This window comes from Ceratotherium simum, chromosome 3 (assembly GCF_057802395.1).
Source record: "Ceratotherium simum simum isolate JZ-2026a chromosome 3, ASM5780239v1, whole genome shotgun sequence".
Lineage (NCBI taxonomy): Eukaryota > Metazoa > Chordata > Mammalia > Perissodactyla > Rhinocerotidae > Ceratotherium > Ceratotherium simum.
The window spans coordinates 2330992-2346775 of record NC_141902.1 but is presented as its reverse complement, the minus strand read 5'-3'; the positions used below and the strand labels follow the sequence as shown (position 1 = coordinate 2346775).

Genomic DNA, 15784 nt, shown 5'->3' with positions numbered 1-15784 from the left:
TCAGCTCTTCTTATTCCCCAACTTGGATCCTCTGCCTCACCCTGTGTGCTATATACAGGCCTGGTTTATCCTCTTCATTTACTTTTCAAAATTTGATTGAGACCTTTCCCAGCAGTTCATCCCTCATGATTATGAATTCACCCAACACATATATTTGAAATCGACCAGAAAAAAGTGAAGTCTCAGTTTTTTTTCCCTGCTATATATCTCCATAACCCAGTTGTAAAGTTTGAGGGAGGACTCCTGTCTTCTTTATGAATAAATACAAAATTCCAATTCTTGTGGAACTACATTTAAATGAGAAATTGAGACGAGGACAAACCTTAATTCACCTACAAATAATTTACTATTTCCTTAATTTAGAAGCACATTAAGTATGCCATTCTATTTATATTTCAAAAAACACAAAAGACTTGAGTAAGACTATCAACATTTATTTTCATACAGGTAATTTTTCTATGGCTTCAACCTCTTCCTCTCAAAAATAAGAGAAGAATCTCAAAGCTTAGAACTGGATCACTTGGCCCTTCCTCTTCTTATCTCCTCCCAGTTCAAAATGCTTGCATCTCTTGATGGCCAGCATCCTCTTGGACCTGCAGTTGGGCTCCACGCACTCAAGCCTCAGCACAATCTTCTTCGTGGTCTTGGCCTTCTTCCGGAAGATGGGCTTCGTCTGCCCCCCGTAGCCACTCTGCTTGCGGTCGTAGCGCCTCTTCCCCTGCGCGTACAGGGAATCCTTGCCCTTCTTGTACTGGGTCACTTTGTGAGGCTGGTGCTTCCCACACTTCTTACAGAAAGTCCTTCGGGTTTTAGGCACGTTGACCATCTTTGCAGTAGGGCTGACCACACGACGAAAACTGGCAAAATATTTAAAATATACGGCGGGAAACGTTAAACGTTGTGAAAACTAACAGCCCACGTAAGTATTTCTGGGAAAATCCCACTGCGTCAGTCAGTAACGTGGGAAGCCACGCGGCGCTCCCTTCCACGAGTTAACGCGCACACAGGCACGCCTCGGGGTAAACCGGCGGCGCTCGCAGGACGAGGCTCGGTGACGGGCGGCGCGGCAGAAAGGCCGGGGCTCCTCTCCGGCCCCGCTCCCGCCGGCCCGGGCGCCCGCGCACAGCCCCGCCACGCCCGCCGGTCCCCGCGCCGCCCGCGCCGCAGGCTGACGTGTCCTTACGAGCGCGCCCGGCCCCGCGGCCGCCATGCGCGGGCCCCTCCTGAGAAGAAGCCGCTCCCTTCCCGCCGGCCGTCCCCCCTCCCCCCACGCGGGCCCGTCCGTCCCGGCCCCGCGCCCCCGTCTGCCGCGGGGCCCGCCGCGCCCGCCCTCAGCTCACCAGCACCAGAGTCCGCGCCACTCCGCACTGCACGCGCCTCACCGGAAGGGAAGAGGAAGCGGAAGTGGGCGCCGAGCCTGAGCGACAGGGCGGCGGGCCAATGGGCGTCTCCGACGTGTCCTGGCGGCGCCGAGCGCCGGGCCGAGGGGGGTGGCCCGACCGCGGCGCCCGCGGGCCAGTCGCGGGGTCGGACGGCCGCGGCGATGAGCGCGCGGAGGACGCGGGGCCGTTGGCGGCGCAGGTAACGGCGCGGCCGCGCGGATGGAGGGGGCCGGGGCCGCGGGCCGCGGCTGCTAGAGCGGCGAGCGGCATGAGCGGAGCGCGGGCGGCGCGGTGAGCGGGGCCGGCCGGCCGCCCAGCAGAGGTCCGCGCCCGCCGGGACCATGCGGCTGCGCGTGTACAAGCGGAAGGTGCTCGGCCTGGCGCTCGCGCTGGCCGCCTGCGGCCTGGTGCTCTGGAGCGGCGCCGGCCGCCGCCGCAGGGGCGAGGCCCCGCCGCCGGACGCCGAGCCCGCGCGCGCCGTCCGCGGGGACCGCGCCGAGCCCGCGGGCGCCCGCCGGGCCGCCAACGACTCGGCCGCGCCGCCCGTGCCCGGCGCGCCGCAGCCCGAGGCGGACAACGTGACGCTGCGCTACCGCGCGCTGGTGTACCAGCGCAACTTCGACCAGCCGCTGCGGAACGCGGGCCGCGCCTGGGCGCCCCGCGAGCTGGTGCTGGTGGTGCAGGTGCACGACCGGCCCGAGTACCTGAGCCTGCTGCTGCGCTCCCTGCGGAGGGCCCGCGGCATCAGCGACGTGCTCGTCATCTTCAGCCACGACGTCTGGTCGGCCGAGATCAACCGGCTCATCGCCGCGGTGGACTTCTGCCCGGTCCTGCAGATCTTCTTTCCTTTCAGCATCCAGCTGTACCCCCACGAGTTTCCGGGCAGCGACCCCAGGGACTGCCCCCGGGACCTGAAGAAGAACGCGGCTCTGAGGATGGGCTGCATTAACGCCGAGTACCCCGACTCCTTCGGCCACTACCGGGAGGCCAAGTTCTCCCAAACCAAGCACCACTGGTGGTGGAAGCTGCACTTCGTGTGGGAGAGGGTCAAGGTCCTTCGCGACTATGCTGGCCTCGTAGTCTTCCTGGAGGAGGATCACTACTTAGCCCCGGACTTTTACCACGTGTTCAAACAGATGTGGAACCTGAAGCAGCAAGAGTGTCCGGAGTGTGATGTGCTGTCCCTGGGGACCTATACTGCCAGTCGCAGCTTCCATGGCATTGCTGACAAGGTGGATGTGAAAACTTGGAAATCCACAGAGCACAATATGGGTCTAGCCTTGACCCGGGATGCGTATCAGAAACTCATCGAGTGCACAGACGCTTTCTGTACTTATGATGATTATAACTGGGACTGGACTCTTCAATATTTGACTGTATCTTGTCTTCCAAAATTCTGGAAAGTGCTGGTTCCTCAAGCTCCTAGGATTTTTCATGCTGGAGACTGTGGTATGCACCACAAGCAAACCTGTAGACCGTCCACCCAGAGTGCCCAAATCGAGTCACTCTTAAATAATAACAAACAGTACCTGTTTCCAGAAACTCTAGTTGTCAGTGAGAAGTTTATGGCAGCCATTTCCCCACCTAGGAAAAATGGAGGGTGGGGAGATATTAGGGACCATGAACTCTGTAAAAGTTATAGAAGACTGCAGTGAAAAATCACAAGTACGAAGCAAAAGTGACAGTCTTCTATTTTTGATATTTGTCCAAACATACAAGTGAATAAAAGGGTTTAGGAACTGGTTTCTGCTTTAATACAAAAAAAAAATTTCTTGTAAAAGATGTCCAAATATAATAGTTTTTTCCTTTTACGTCTGATTAAGATTTAAAACACAAGTTTTCATTTTGGGAGTTAACGTTTTAAAGCTCAATCTGTATTTGCTACAGGAAATCATTATTGTTAATGAGAACAAGAGAGAGAGAGAAAGGGGTAAATTTTATTTAAATTGCATCTATTAATCTTTCTATCTGGAACTTTGTACTCTTTTCCACTTTCAAAACTTATTTTAAGTGCAGCAAAATTTACTTAAAATTGTCATAGCAGTAAAAAGTATTACAGTGAAATTGTCAGAGTATTCATGGTATAAGCCCAGTCTCACACTTGACAGTTACTAGGAAGGGATTGCTTCACTGGTTTTATAATTCAAAGGTGATATTTGTTAAACACCCTGTCAGAACAGTTATTTTCAGTATTACAGATTCCTGTATTGTTAAGATTTGCCTGTGCTTTGGAACCTTCATAGAACGCAGTTTCTTGTGGAATGTATTTGATTGATAAGAAAGTTTAGACACTGTTTTCACCTCAATGTAGAAATACAGTGGTTTTGTTTTTTCTTTTAGTGCTGCCAAAATAAATACTCATTTTTGCATAAAAAGATTCCTAGTCATTTTTCAGAATAAATTTTGTTTACTCTTTACACCAGAATTCAGTAAAGCCATTCTAGAAGTTTTAAAATTACATTTTCATATTTACTCTCTGCATATTGTATAACTGAGTCTGAAATAAAGAAAACCCAGCTCTTGACAACGCATTATTCCCTTTAGAAGAAACTGGCTTTGAGATTAGCCAGGCATAGATAATGAACAATAAAAAGCTACTGTGTCAAGTGAAATACAGCCTGAATTGTTTTCAAAAGCCAGACAAGATACAAAGTTCAGTCATGCTGAAGTGAAGCATGTTCTAGTGCCAGCTTTATTTTAACTGAAATGCTTTTTAAAAGGACACAGTAAATAATAGGAAACAGGCTTGAAATTTACTCTATATTTAACATAGAAGTTTTCCTTAACAGTATATAATTGCATTCAACCAGAAATTACTCAGACTAATTTGTGTAGGTACCACAATTAGTCATTTCAGTCTAAGAAAATTGTGTTAAATGGACAGTCTCAAAATGATTGCATCAATTAAGATTCATGTTATGGTTGAAAAATGCACATGGTCATCTGAGATGGAGCAGGTAGTTCTCTGGCTTTGTGAGCTCCGTTTGTACTGCCCTCACAACCCAGTCTGGGTCCAGATTTGATCGGGGTTGTAAATGTAAATCAGGATGCATTGCCAGACTTCGTACCAGCTTTTGGTGCTCTGATCTGACCTCCGCAGTTCGAAGGACAATTGGGTAATTTCCAGGACTAAGATAAGACCAGTGGTTTGAGTTAGTAGCCACGTTTGGAACAGAAATGGATCAGCTCATGGCCTTGGGGTCAGCGATTACATCAGATATTTTCCTTTCTACATTTCCTTTCATGTTGTACTAAAAATCTGTACTAAAAGTTTTCGTGAGAAAAAATCTATTAGAATTTTCTCCTGGCCTCAAAAATACTGTTCCACAAAATTAATAACTTAGCAACTGTTAGATACATTATCTGCTGCCCTCTTTTAGGTGTGAAATTGATTAGAAAACACCAGCTTTTTCTGTTGTTATTTTCATGTAATAAAAGACAATTGAAGACAATTTTCCTATGAGAGCAAATTCCCAGATTTTTTAACTGTCCTGAAATTCATAAATGTATTTTATAAAACCAAGAGGTTTTAATATTGTAATAGCAACTTCCAAAAACTTCTTTTAAAAAGTTGAATTTGCAGTCATTACTAAATAACAACCTGTATTATACATATAATTTGTGTGACAGATATAGGAAAAGAGTAGAATACAGAGTTGAGGCAAAAATACTAAATTTCATTCAGTGTTATTTATAGTGTAATTGTTTGGATCGTTAATATTGGTTAGTAAAGTTCTTTCCTCTCTAAGAATCTATTTCAAGCATCAATACCTCCTATTCAGTGAGATTTATAAATGCATAGTTTTGAGATTCTAGCCCCCCGCACACACTCATATTCCTAGTTAATTGCATTCTTGAGAATTACTTTTTGTGACACACAACTTAGTGAATATTTATTTTGAAATTTTATTAAAATAATGGTAAAAAGAAGCCAAAATCAACACAGAATTAAATATATATAGGTTGTATTAACACTAAATGTTTAACTCCCCATTGGAAAAAATTCACATCTTTCAGAGGAATCACAAAACTTATCCCCATAATTAAGGAAGCTTTGTATAAACTCTACATGCAAAAAAATATCTCCAACTTCCCCATTAGAATCAAAATTGCAAATTGTAATTTTATACTTTCTTGAATACCTTTAGTTTTAAGATAGTAGTTAACAGAAAGAATCTAATGTAAGTCCAAAACTTTTTTATAAATTCTAAAATTATATAGAATTAATCCAAGTCATATAGCAGAGAATTCTGAACACTGAATGCACAGTGAGTCACATGATCGTTAATAATCTGCACACTACCATCCTGCATATTGGTTTCCTTTATGTGGTCAAAACCAGATCTATCGTGAAATGTAGTTTTGTTCACTAATGAAGATAGGTGATCTCCGTCTAACTCTTCCTCTTCAGTTATTACTGGTTCTTTTAAATTATCTTTTTCCTCATTTGAGTAAAGAACACCTTTTTGTCTTATAAATTCAGGTTCCTTTTTTGACTCGGGTTGCTGAGACTTTCCAAATAACATTTGAGAAATACCAAGAGACTCTTGTTGCAAGCGTGCAGCTGAACCACAGCTGTCTGTTTCCAGCACTTGTGCTCTAGATGAATCAGAATCAGCCGCTGAGGTGGGAGGATGTTCTGTACTTTCTTTTTCAGTTAGGTGACTTCCTTCATTGACTCTTTCGTTGTCATGAAGCTGCTCAGAGTTACTACATTCTTGCAACTGTGTCAAGGGAAACAACATTAATAGTTCTTTGAAACAAATAGAAAATTAAATTTTAGTACCCTCTGGAAATAAGATTTTTTTAAAAAAGTTGTGAGGGAATGACTTGCAGACCTGCTGATAGGCTTCCTGGGGGCTTGCCCTTTAAAGTCATCCTCCAGATGCTGCCAGTCATTGCTTAATGCAAACCTGGCATTCATTCTCTGATTAACTCCTTTCAATGACTCCTCCTCTCCTTCAGGATAAAGTAATCCTGGCCTACAAACCCTTTAACCTGTCCTACAAAGTCCTTCAGCAGTCATTCTTATAAGGGCATTCTTGAATTTCTGTGATTCTTCAGAGCCACTCTTCCCCCAATTTATATATAAGTCAGTTGTGCTGGTTACTAAATTATTTCTGTGTTCAATATTGAAGACTAAAAATAACCAAACTTAAGGTTTAACCAGAAAGAATGAACAAACTGTATGACAGACATAGTTGCCATGGTTTGAGAGTCACAAAGACTCAAACTTCCCAAATGCTAGTTTCTCTCTATCCCTCATTGGACAGTTATTGGAGATTAAATGAGATAATACGTGAAAATGAATTGCAGAGTGTGTAGGGCTTAGTAAAATATATACAAAGAAGTCTTTTCTCCTCTTAACATCACTCTTCCCAGCCATTACCCATATTTAGTTTAAAGTTACAACATCAAGAATTAAGTTATTTGTTAGCCTTTAACCTCGTCCTACATCACTGATCTGTAAAGCCCACGAGGTCTTTACCTTTGCGTGAATTTGAATCTTGCTCTCAGTGACCTGAAGAACTTCGATTAATGGTGGAATTAGGGGGTCTGTCTGTGTGGATGGGGAACTCAGGACCTCTTCAAGAACTTTATTAACATTTTCTTCATTGACAAACAACCTTTCCTAAAATAAAAAGAGAAAAAATATTCTGCCTTACACATCATACTTGACACAGTTTTATCTAAAACTAGTTCATAAAAGTTCTCACAGTTCAGGATTACACTTTTAAAATGTTTATTTTAATGTTATTCCTGTGCTATCTTAGCAAAAGAAAGACATTTTTTCTCTGAGTATTGTACAGAGCAATAAGAATAGCAAGAATACATGGGCCGGCCCCGTGGCTTAGTGGTTAAGTGCGCGTGCTCTGCTACTGGCAGCCTGGGGTTCAGAACCCCGGGCGCTCACCGACTCACTGCTTCTCCGGCCGTGCTGAGGCCGAGTCCCACATACAGCAACTAGAAGGATGTGCAACTATGATATACAACTGTCTACTGGGGCTTTGGGGGAAAAAAGGAGGAGGATTGGCAATAGATGTTAGCTCAGAGCCGGTCTTCCTCAGCAAAAAGAGGAGGATTAGCATGGATGTTAGCTCAGGGCTGATCTTCCTCACACACACACAAAAAAAGAATAGCAAGAATACACACAAATATAGGAAAAGACCCTAAAAGAAAAAAGTCTCAGTTCCTTTTCTAGGTCTCTATTAAATGGGAGGTATGTTTTCTCTCCTAGATAATCTTACTTACAAATGATATTTTCTTTTTTTTTCTCTTAATATAAGAATAACATCACCTTTAGGGCTATAAATGCAGTCCCAGCTATAAAATGTTAATTTTAGAACACTTCCTAATGAGTCCACTAAGAAATATTCATGACAGGAGCTATTCAAATTTTGTGACCAGGTAAGAGCCCAGTATAATATTTTATTTAAGAGAAGTATATTCTGTTTTAAGTGTTGAGATAGTCCAGTGTGACACTAGCATATAGCTATTTATAGGAATGAGGTAGATTTCAAGATGCTGACGTGGAAAAAGATTTCCAAACTACTGTTAAAAAATGCAAAAATCACTTTCACCAGAATCCTAAACACAAAGCGGTGTGTTCATATTCATGTCAGGTGAATACAGGTTTATAGTTAGGGTGTTGAAGGAATAACCATATTTAAAATTCATAAAATCAGGTCATTGTTGCCCAAAATAAAAGTATTTTCCTCTGTACTTTCATATTCACAGATTTTATAATTATAGATAAACACAATTCATTAGTCATAATGAACAGTCACAATTGAATTACTTCACATAATTAGCCACATAATGAATTATTTAGTCACAATTCATTAATGAGGGGGGATAAGAAAGAAGTTTCAAGTTCTGTTCTATTAAACATTATTTAAACTTGTGAACAGAATAACACTGTATTATAGAAACACCCCCATCAAAAGCATTTCTAAGGTTCATGTGAAAGAGATTTACACATTAACTGCAAAAAATACACCAATAGCTTAGTCTTTAGGTAACCCAAGGAAAAATAATATTTATAATGGAAATGGTTATGATTAAAATACAAAGGATTTGCATAAACTTGCCTTCTCATTCTATAATGACTGATTTTACTATACTTATTTCAGTGGTCCTAAAGCTCTAGGAAAATTCCCAGTGAATTTTTAAGGCTTATATAAATATATTTTGTACTTGTTTTTGTGTAAAATAACAATTCTGACCTTGACAGCAACAAATCAGTCTCTTTACATGATAATTATTTTCATATAATGCATATAATATAATCATTATATATTATATGTCTACCCACCCACCACTCTTGTGATTTTGTGTGTGTGTGAGGCAAATTAGACCTGAGCTCACATCTGTTGCCAATCCTCCTCTTTTTGCTGAGGAAGATTGGTCCTGGGCTAAGATCCGTGCCCATCCTCCTCTACTTTAATGTGGGATGCCTGCCACAGCATGGCTTGATAAATGGTGCATAGGTCCGTGGCCGGCGTCCGAACCTGCGAACCCCAGGCCACCAAAGCAAAGCAGGTGAACTTAACCATTACGCCACATACCCCACTCTCGTGATTTTTTAAAAATTTACTTTAATCCTTAGACCCTGGTCCAAAGAAATATAAAGAAAAAAATTGAACATTATGGTTCTATCAGCCTTAACAAATGTGATGATTAATGAATTATACATTTATTTCAGGCTTCAGATATAAAACACAGTTGCCCTAATCCCATTTTCATCTAGTTTCTGTTAAAATAATGTTAGCATACTAGAAAGTCAGATTAAAATATATTCTTTAGTATTCTCTCAACTGTCTGTAGAGCTTTTTTCCCACATTGTGAGTTATTTTCACATTTATTAAAACAATTACAGGAAAATGACTGCCCTTTCCTAAATTTCTCCCTTCTGATGACATAAACAGATAGTCAATTTCATATTTTATATCCTCACAAAGCATCTTACACAGCCCTGGCTATTTATTTTACCATTTTTGGAGGGTTTCAAATTAACCACTTCTCACATTAGATAACCCTCATAAAATATAAATGTAACTTAGCAAATTTCTAGAAAAACAATGGGAAGAAGTGAAAATTTCTAGCAGGTTAAAGCCCAAGGCCAAAAACTTAATTTTTAATATATAATCTGTGCAACTAGTATTTCTGGGAATTTAACCCTTGAATATGTTAAAAAAGCTAAAAAAAAATTACATGTAACATTGATACAAACCTCAACCACACCAATTGTTTATTTATGAGATTAAAAAGTTCTTTAGAACTTCAAATTTTAAGTGGTTTTTTTTCAATATTTGCCAACAGTACTGGAGTATTGAATCTGAAATTCAAGAACCTCAATAACCTAAAAAGTATAGTAGCAACTACAACAGGACACACTACGTTATTCATCCGAATTATATCCTATCGCATGTATCTAAGTAAACTAGGTCAGCGCAGCCCCGGTTCTAGAGCATTCGCCCAGAAGAGGCGTAGCTGGTGTTGATGCTGTTCAGTTGAACAACCGTTTATATTACACTGTTACCTGCCGGCCATTGTGCCAAATACTGGTGGAGACCTCAAGTAAATTAAAACAGACTCAAAAAGAGGCGATTTCAATGTAATATATAACGCCCACCAGAGGACACCCCACCCCTGTCAGCGACTATATGTCGGCAGCACCATGTGGCCCAAAGGGCAAGGGATCTAGTTCACCCCTGGGGTCTGAGTCCGTTTTCCCACGTAAGAACTGCGTGGCGCCGGCTGGGTCACATTTGCTCTCCGGAAGTAAATGTACCTTCTAAAGTCGGAAAACGTTATTTACCAACTTAGAATATGGCCACAATGGAGTGCCCCACAAACCTATGTGGGTCACGAGCCCCTCAGAGAATACGACTCAAAAGACGGCCCTTCTCCCCAGAGGAAAGCACCTCGACTTCCGGCCCACAACTGCAGAGTGACCCCGGGGGTCACTCCGGGGAGACCAGCGCGTGAAGGGCGGCTAAGATGTGACACCCGCCCACCGAGGGCACGCGCGTCAGCTTTTGGTCGATGGTCGTCTAACGCGCGCTGGCACGTTTCATCACGTGCACCAATTTCGAGTCACTACCAGAAGTTACAATGGAAAACGCTGCGTTTGGGATAAACTGAGAACGCCCGTAACAGCAAATCTAAAGTGGGACGGAATATTTCAAACGCTAAGACTCTAGCAAGGACCGTTACCTCCAAAGAATCGCTGTTTAAGCCGTACCACCAGGCCGTCCAGTGCCCGCGGCACTCTGGAGCCTTGGCCAGCTCTATCACCGCGTTGTCGAGGGACACGCTGACCACGGGCTCCCGGGGGCCCAACGTGTTTTCCGGAGCAAAGCGCAGAACCAAGGCGTAGGAAGCCGAGTCTCGGGTGGAGAAGCGCAACTGGTACCCCAGGGGGCTCAGGTCCCCGTGGAGACTCTGCGGCTGGATCCGAGGCACCTGCACCAGCAGAGTCACGGACTCCTCGTTCTGCCTGCACCGTGAAGGGGGACACACGGGCTCCCGGCGGGCGGTCCCGGGACCACCCATGGCCGCACCCGGGGGCTCCCCGGCCGCGCCTGCCCGGGCCCCGCGCGCGTCTCCTCCTCCTGCACCGGAGCCCCTGCCCAAGGCCCTGGATGGAGCGCCGGGGGGCGGCTCCTCCCCGACGGCCGGAGTCCACACTGCCGGCCCGCCTGGGCCCCGCTCCTCGCGCTGCTGCTCCCGCTCCTCCTCTCGCTGCTCCTGCTCCTCCCGCTGCTCTCCCCGCTCCTCCTCCTGCTCCTCTCGCTCCTCCTGCAGCTCCTCCTCCTCTCGCTGCTCCTGCTCCTCCCGCTGCTCTCCCCGCTCCTCCTCTCGCTCCTCCTGCTCCTCTCGGTGCTCTCCCCGCTCCTCCTCCTGCGCCTCCTCCAGCTCCTCCTCCCGCTGCTCCTGCTCCCCCCGCTGCTCCCCACGCTCCTCCCGCTGCTGCTCCTCCTCCTCTCGATGATCCTGCTCCTCCCGCTCCCCCCTCTGCTCCTCCTCTTCCTCCTGCTCCTCCTCCTCCTCCGGCCCCCGTCCGTCAGTTCCGGGCGCGCGGGCAGGCTCTTCCGGCGGCGCGGGGCGCGGGGCGGGGCGCACGACGGGCAGCGTGACCACCAGCTGCCGGCGGGCCCGGTGGAAGTGCGCCGTGCCGCGGCTGTCGTCCACGGGGTAGGGGAGCGAGAGGCGCAGGCGGTAGTCGGGGGCCCTGGAGTCCAAGCTCAGCAGCCGCCCCGTCACCTCCAGCGCCGCCTGCTCGGCCGAGCGCAGCAGCGGCAGCTCGATGGTGACCACCAGCTCGTGGGGCACGGGCCCGGGGGCCGAGTCGCGGGCGCAGCGGTAGTCCTGCAGGTCCACGTGGTGGCGCTGCACCACGCTGTAGCGGGGCTCGGTGGGTGTGTGCGGCGGGCCGGCGGCCGGAGGGGCGGGCGCGGGGCCCCGGGCGGCCGGGCGCGGGGCCGGCGGCGGGTAGGGGTAGGGCAGGCCGGGGAGGGGTCCCTCCGGCTCCCCGTCGGGCCGCGCCGGGCCGGCCCCGGGCAGGGGCGTGCGCAGCACTGCGGCCTCTGGGGTGCCCTTGTACTTGATCTTGAGGGTCCTGGCGTTGGTGCGGTCTAGCTTCACGCCGCACTGCGTCTCCACGGCGTCCAGGGCCGCGGCGTCCAGCATGCGGCGGAAGCGCTCGTGGCGCCGGGCCAGCGCCAGCGCGCGCGGGTGGAAGACCACGTCGTAGACGGTGTAGCGGCCGCCGCGGCGCCCCAGGTACTCGCGGCCCGGCGCCAGGCTGTAGGGCAGCGACCACTGGCCGTCGGGCCGGCCGCGGGGCGCGCCCACCAGCGGGTTGCTGCACACGTTCACGAAGCCGCGCCGCGCCCCGTCCAGGCTGGTGCGCAGCACGTGGCCCGGCTCCGGGTGCACGAACCGCACGGCCACGCCGCGCTCCCGCTCCAGCGCCGTGACCTCCGCCTCGTAGCGCCGCCGGTTCTCCGGGTCCGTGAGCTCCTCGGCGTACTCGGAGAACATTCGCCGGAACTCCGGGTCCCGGAAGGCCGAGGTGAGCCGCTGAACCTCCTCTGCGCTCAGGTCCAAGTCCTCCAGCGCCGAAGAGGCTGCCGCCCTGGCCATGCTGCCCGCGGCTCCGGCCCTCGGCCGCGGGAGATGGGTCCCGGACTGGGGGGTGGGTGCCCCTCGGAGCCGCTTGTCCGGAGAGTGCGGCGGCCGGTTCCGTAACCGCAACCGCCGGCGGAGAGCTGAGCGTGGGCAGCGCGTGCTGGTTGCCGTGGGGACACCGCCAGCACCCGGGAGGGAGGAGGGGCAGGAGGCGGGGAGGGACGGTGCAAAGGCCAGCGTAGACTTAGTAGCAACTTCAGACCCACCAACTATGCTGCATCCCGCGTTTTTTAGATTCTTGTGACATGGTGCAGGTACTTCTGCAGAATAACCATCATCATAATTGTAATATCCGGCATTGTTCACAACACTTCAAGGTGGGCTTGATCCTCCTTTCACAGACAAGATGGGACCTGAGAAGTTACCTAACCAAGGTCACACAGCTAGTGTATTCACAGGCTGGGATTCAAGCTGGAGTTGATCTGCTTTTTTCACATTGCTAAACCAACATTTCAGTCTTGTGGATATGTCTCCATACATTTTGCCCTGCAACAACTCTCATTTGAGCAAGACATCTCGGCAGGCTGTTCATAAATAACCAGTGATCGATAAACATAATGACTTTACCACTAATAAAATGCAAATATAAGATACCACATACCACCTATCCAAATGGCAAAGGCTGTTATTACAGTCACATATTGTACCTCCTTGGGGTGGTGCTAGAAGTTAGTAAAGCGTTTCTCAAGACTCGTTTGGTAGCTGTATCAAAGCCTTTAGAATGTAATACTTTATTGATCCAGCAATTCCAACTCCAACAGCATGCTCAAGGCAACATTATGTATGATTCTAAAGGTTGGGGAAGAATGGAAGGATTCAACAGTGGGACTGGTTGAGCAGATTTTTTTTTCTTTAATTATTTATTTTTTCCCCCAAAGCCTCAGCAGATAGTTGTAGGTCATAGCTGCACATCCTTCTAGTTGCTGTATGTGGGACGCGGCCTCAGCATGGCTGGACAAGCGGTGTGTCGGTGCACGCCTGGGATCAAACCTTGGCTGCCAGCAGCAGAGCGCGCACACTTAACCACTAAACCACAGGCCGGCCCAAGCAGATTTTGATACAGCCATGCAAATGGGATTCTGTGCAGCCCTTCAAAGTGATGTTGCAGAAGCAAGTTCATTGACTGGAGTAGTTGTTAAATCCAGTGCTCATTTTGTTGCAACTCTCAGCAACATTTACTACAATTGTTGTTGGCATTACTCTATGACAAGACACTTTCCAGGTTTCTCTCCTAGTTCATCAGACATCGACGCCGTGTGGTCTGCTTTGCAGGTGTTTACCTCGATTCAACTTCTAAGTGGAAACACCTCAAGGCTGTGACCCCATCCATTCTCCATTTACATTGTCTCCTTCGCAGGTATATTTACACTCACAAATACCAGATTCATCTGTCAGGGTCTAAACTCCAGCTGCCCATTTTAGGTCTCCATTTGAATGATTTAACGCATAAACTCCTCAGGCTTGAAATGACCAAAATTAGAACTCCTGACTCCTCTCCTTTTCCAGCCTCTGCCTTCCTCTTAGGTTAGGATCTCCTGGCAGCATGCAAAGCGATTGACTGCCCCCCTTGAGACACATTTTCTCTTGGTTTATAGAACTCCGTGCTTCCCCTTTTCCTCCTCTGCTTGCTCCTCTTCTCCCCCTTCTCTAAATGTAGGGGTCACCCAGGTCTCGTTCATTAGCCCTCTTAGCTAATCATATTTCCTCCAAGATGATCTTCAAGCCCACAGCTTTAACTGCCATCTGTGCTCAGGTGGGTTCTTTTCCCGGCTGTCTGTGGCACACTCGGTGCACCTGCTGTACAGGTAGGTAAGGAAGGAGCAGGACAGTCGTCGTGCTCCAAGGATGTGAGGCAGCTGGCACTCTCAGATGCTGGAGTGCATATTGGGCCAGTCGCTTTGGAAAATTGCTGTTGAATATAATGTATACTTTATGACCAAGAAATTCTACTCTTAGATATACACCCAACAGAATCACGTACATATCCCTATCAAAAGACATATGCTAAAATTCGTATATTCATAACAGCACTATTTGTAATACACCAATAGTGGAAACTACCCAAATTCCCATCAGTGGTAGAATGGATAAATACAATGTGTATATCCACACAATGGACATGAAGGAACAATGTGGATGGATCACTAACAATGTGTGAAAGAAACCAGGTGCAAACTAGTACATACCCTATGATTCTGTTATATAATAGACAAAACTTGGCAAATAAATCGGTGAAAAATCAGGCTGATGATTGTGAAGGGGGCGTGGGGTGGGGTATTGTGATGCGCAGGGGGCAGGAGTGAGCTTCTGGGGTGAGGGTAACGTTTCTTAATCTTGCTAACAGGGTGTGCAGTTTGTGAAAATGCATTAAGCTGTATGTACACTAGTAATAGGGGGCTTTTATGTATGTATCGTGTACTTCAATCTAAAAGTTTTTAAATACCTGTAAAAAAAATTGCCTTCGTGGATCTCATGTGGGATGAGACTAGTGACTCCAAAATTTTATCCCATACCTGAGCTCTAGACTCATGCCACTGCCTGCCAGATACCTCTGCCTGAATGTCGGATACGCATCTCAAAATGGAAATCTTGCTTCTCCCCTCTCGAACCTGTTATTTCCCCAGTCTCAGTACTGTCCACCCAGCCGCTTAGGCTTAAATCCTACGGGTGATCCTTGATTCCTCTTCCCCCTACCTTGCACTGCCGTTCAGTTACCGGGTCCTGTCGGCTCTTCCACTCCCCAAACACACCCACTTCTTGCCGGGTCTGGTCTTGACCACGTCATCTCTGTCGCAAACTTCTGCAGTAGCTTCGTGACTGGTCTCCTCACTTCTTCCCTTCTCATGACCTCGTCTCCACGTGCTAGTCTTAGTGATCTTTAAAACCAGATCTGCTCAACACCTTCCCGTCGCCTGACATCCACATTCCTTGCTGTGTCTACAAGGCCCGTCATGCCTTGATCCCTAACCCTTTCCATACTCGCCACCGAATTTTCTCCCCCCGGATCGTTATACCTCATTCCCGATGGCAGAATAGTCTTGCTCCTGTGCAGCCTGCACACGGGCCCTTGAATCTCAAGAAGTTGTGTCACCATCATTGACTCCCTGTGACAACCTCTTCCCGCCTCCAGCACCCCATCTGAAGTTGCCCATGTCATTCTTATTTTCACCGTGGTTCATATTTGGCATTTTCTTGTTTGTTTTAGG

The 15784-nt window shown here is 47.6% G+C and overlaps 3 protein-coding genes across 3 annotated transcripts; 1 reads left to right on the top strand and 2 right to left on the bottom strand.

Moving 5' to 3' along the window:
* Window positions 1-418: 418 nt before the first annotated feature.
* On the bottom strand, window positions 419-1414 carry RPL36AL (ribosomal protein L36a like). The gene is made up of 2 exons (XM_087422070.1): window positions 1341-1414; window positions 419-857 (listed from the first exon to the last, which is right to left on the bottom strand). The coding sequence occupies exon 2, from the start codon at window positions 824-826 to the stop codon at window positions 506-508; it is 321 nt and encodes a 106-aa protein (XP_087278196.1). The 5' UTR covers window positions 827-857; window positions 1341-1414; the 3' UTR covers window positions 419-505.
* Window positions 1415-1532: 118 nt separating this feature from the next.
* MGAT2 (alpha-1,6-mannosyl-glycoprotein 2-beta-N-acetylglucosaminyltransferase) lies at window positions 1533-3757 on the top strand. Its single transcript, XM_004436424.3, has one exon. The coding sequence runs from the start codon at window positions 1724-1726 to the stop codon at window positions 3035-3037; it is 1314 nt and encodes a 437-aa protein (XP_004436481.2). The 5' UTR covers window positions 1533-1723; the 3' UTR covers window positions 3038-3757.
* A 1517-nt stretch (window positions 3758-5274) lies between these two features.
* DNAAF2 (dynein axonemal assembly factor 2) lies at window positions 5275-12669 on the bottom strand. Its single transcript, XM_087422021.1, has 3 exons — window positions 10602-12669; window positions 6871-7014; window positions 5275-6106 (listed from the first exon to the last, which is right to left on the bottom strand). Exons 1-3 carry the CDS (start codon window positions 12531-12533, stop codon window positions 5606-5608), a joined length of 2577 nt encoding a protein of 858 aa, XP_087278147.1. The 5' UTR covers window positions 12534-12669; the 3' UTR covers window positions 5275-5605.
* Window positions 12670-15784: the final 3115 nt, after the last annotated feature.

What these genes read in the sequence shown, in the direction of transcription:
- DNAAF2 (XM_087422021.1), bottom strand. Translation starts at nt 12,533, where the DNA reads ATGGCCAGGGCGGCAGCCTCTTCGGCGCTGGAGGACTTGGACCTGAGC. An exon ending in TAAACAGCGATTCTTTGGAG is followed by an intron (nt 7,015 to 10,601) that starts GTAACGGTCCTT and finishes TTTTTATTTTAG; the next exon opens with GAAAGGTTGTTTGTCAATGA. An exon ending in AGATTCAAATTCACGCAAAG is followed by an intron (nt 6,107 to 6,870) that starts GTAAAGACCTCG and finishes CCCTTGACACAG; the next exon opens with TTGCAAGAATGTAGTAACTC.
- MGAT2 (XM_004436424.3), top strand. Translation starts at nt 1,724, where the DNA reads ATGCGGCTGCGCGTGTACAAGCGGAAGGTGCTCGGCCTGGCGCTCGCG.
- RPL36AL (XM_087422070.1), bottom strand. Translation starts at nt 826, where the DNA reads ATGGTCAACGTGCCTAAAACCCGAAGGACTTTCTGTAAGAAGTGTGGG.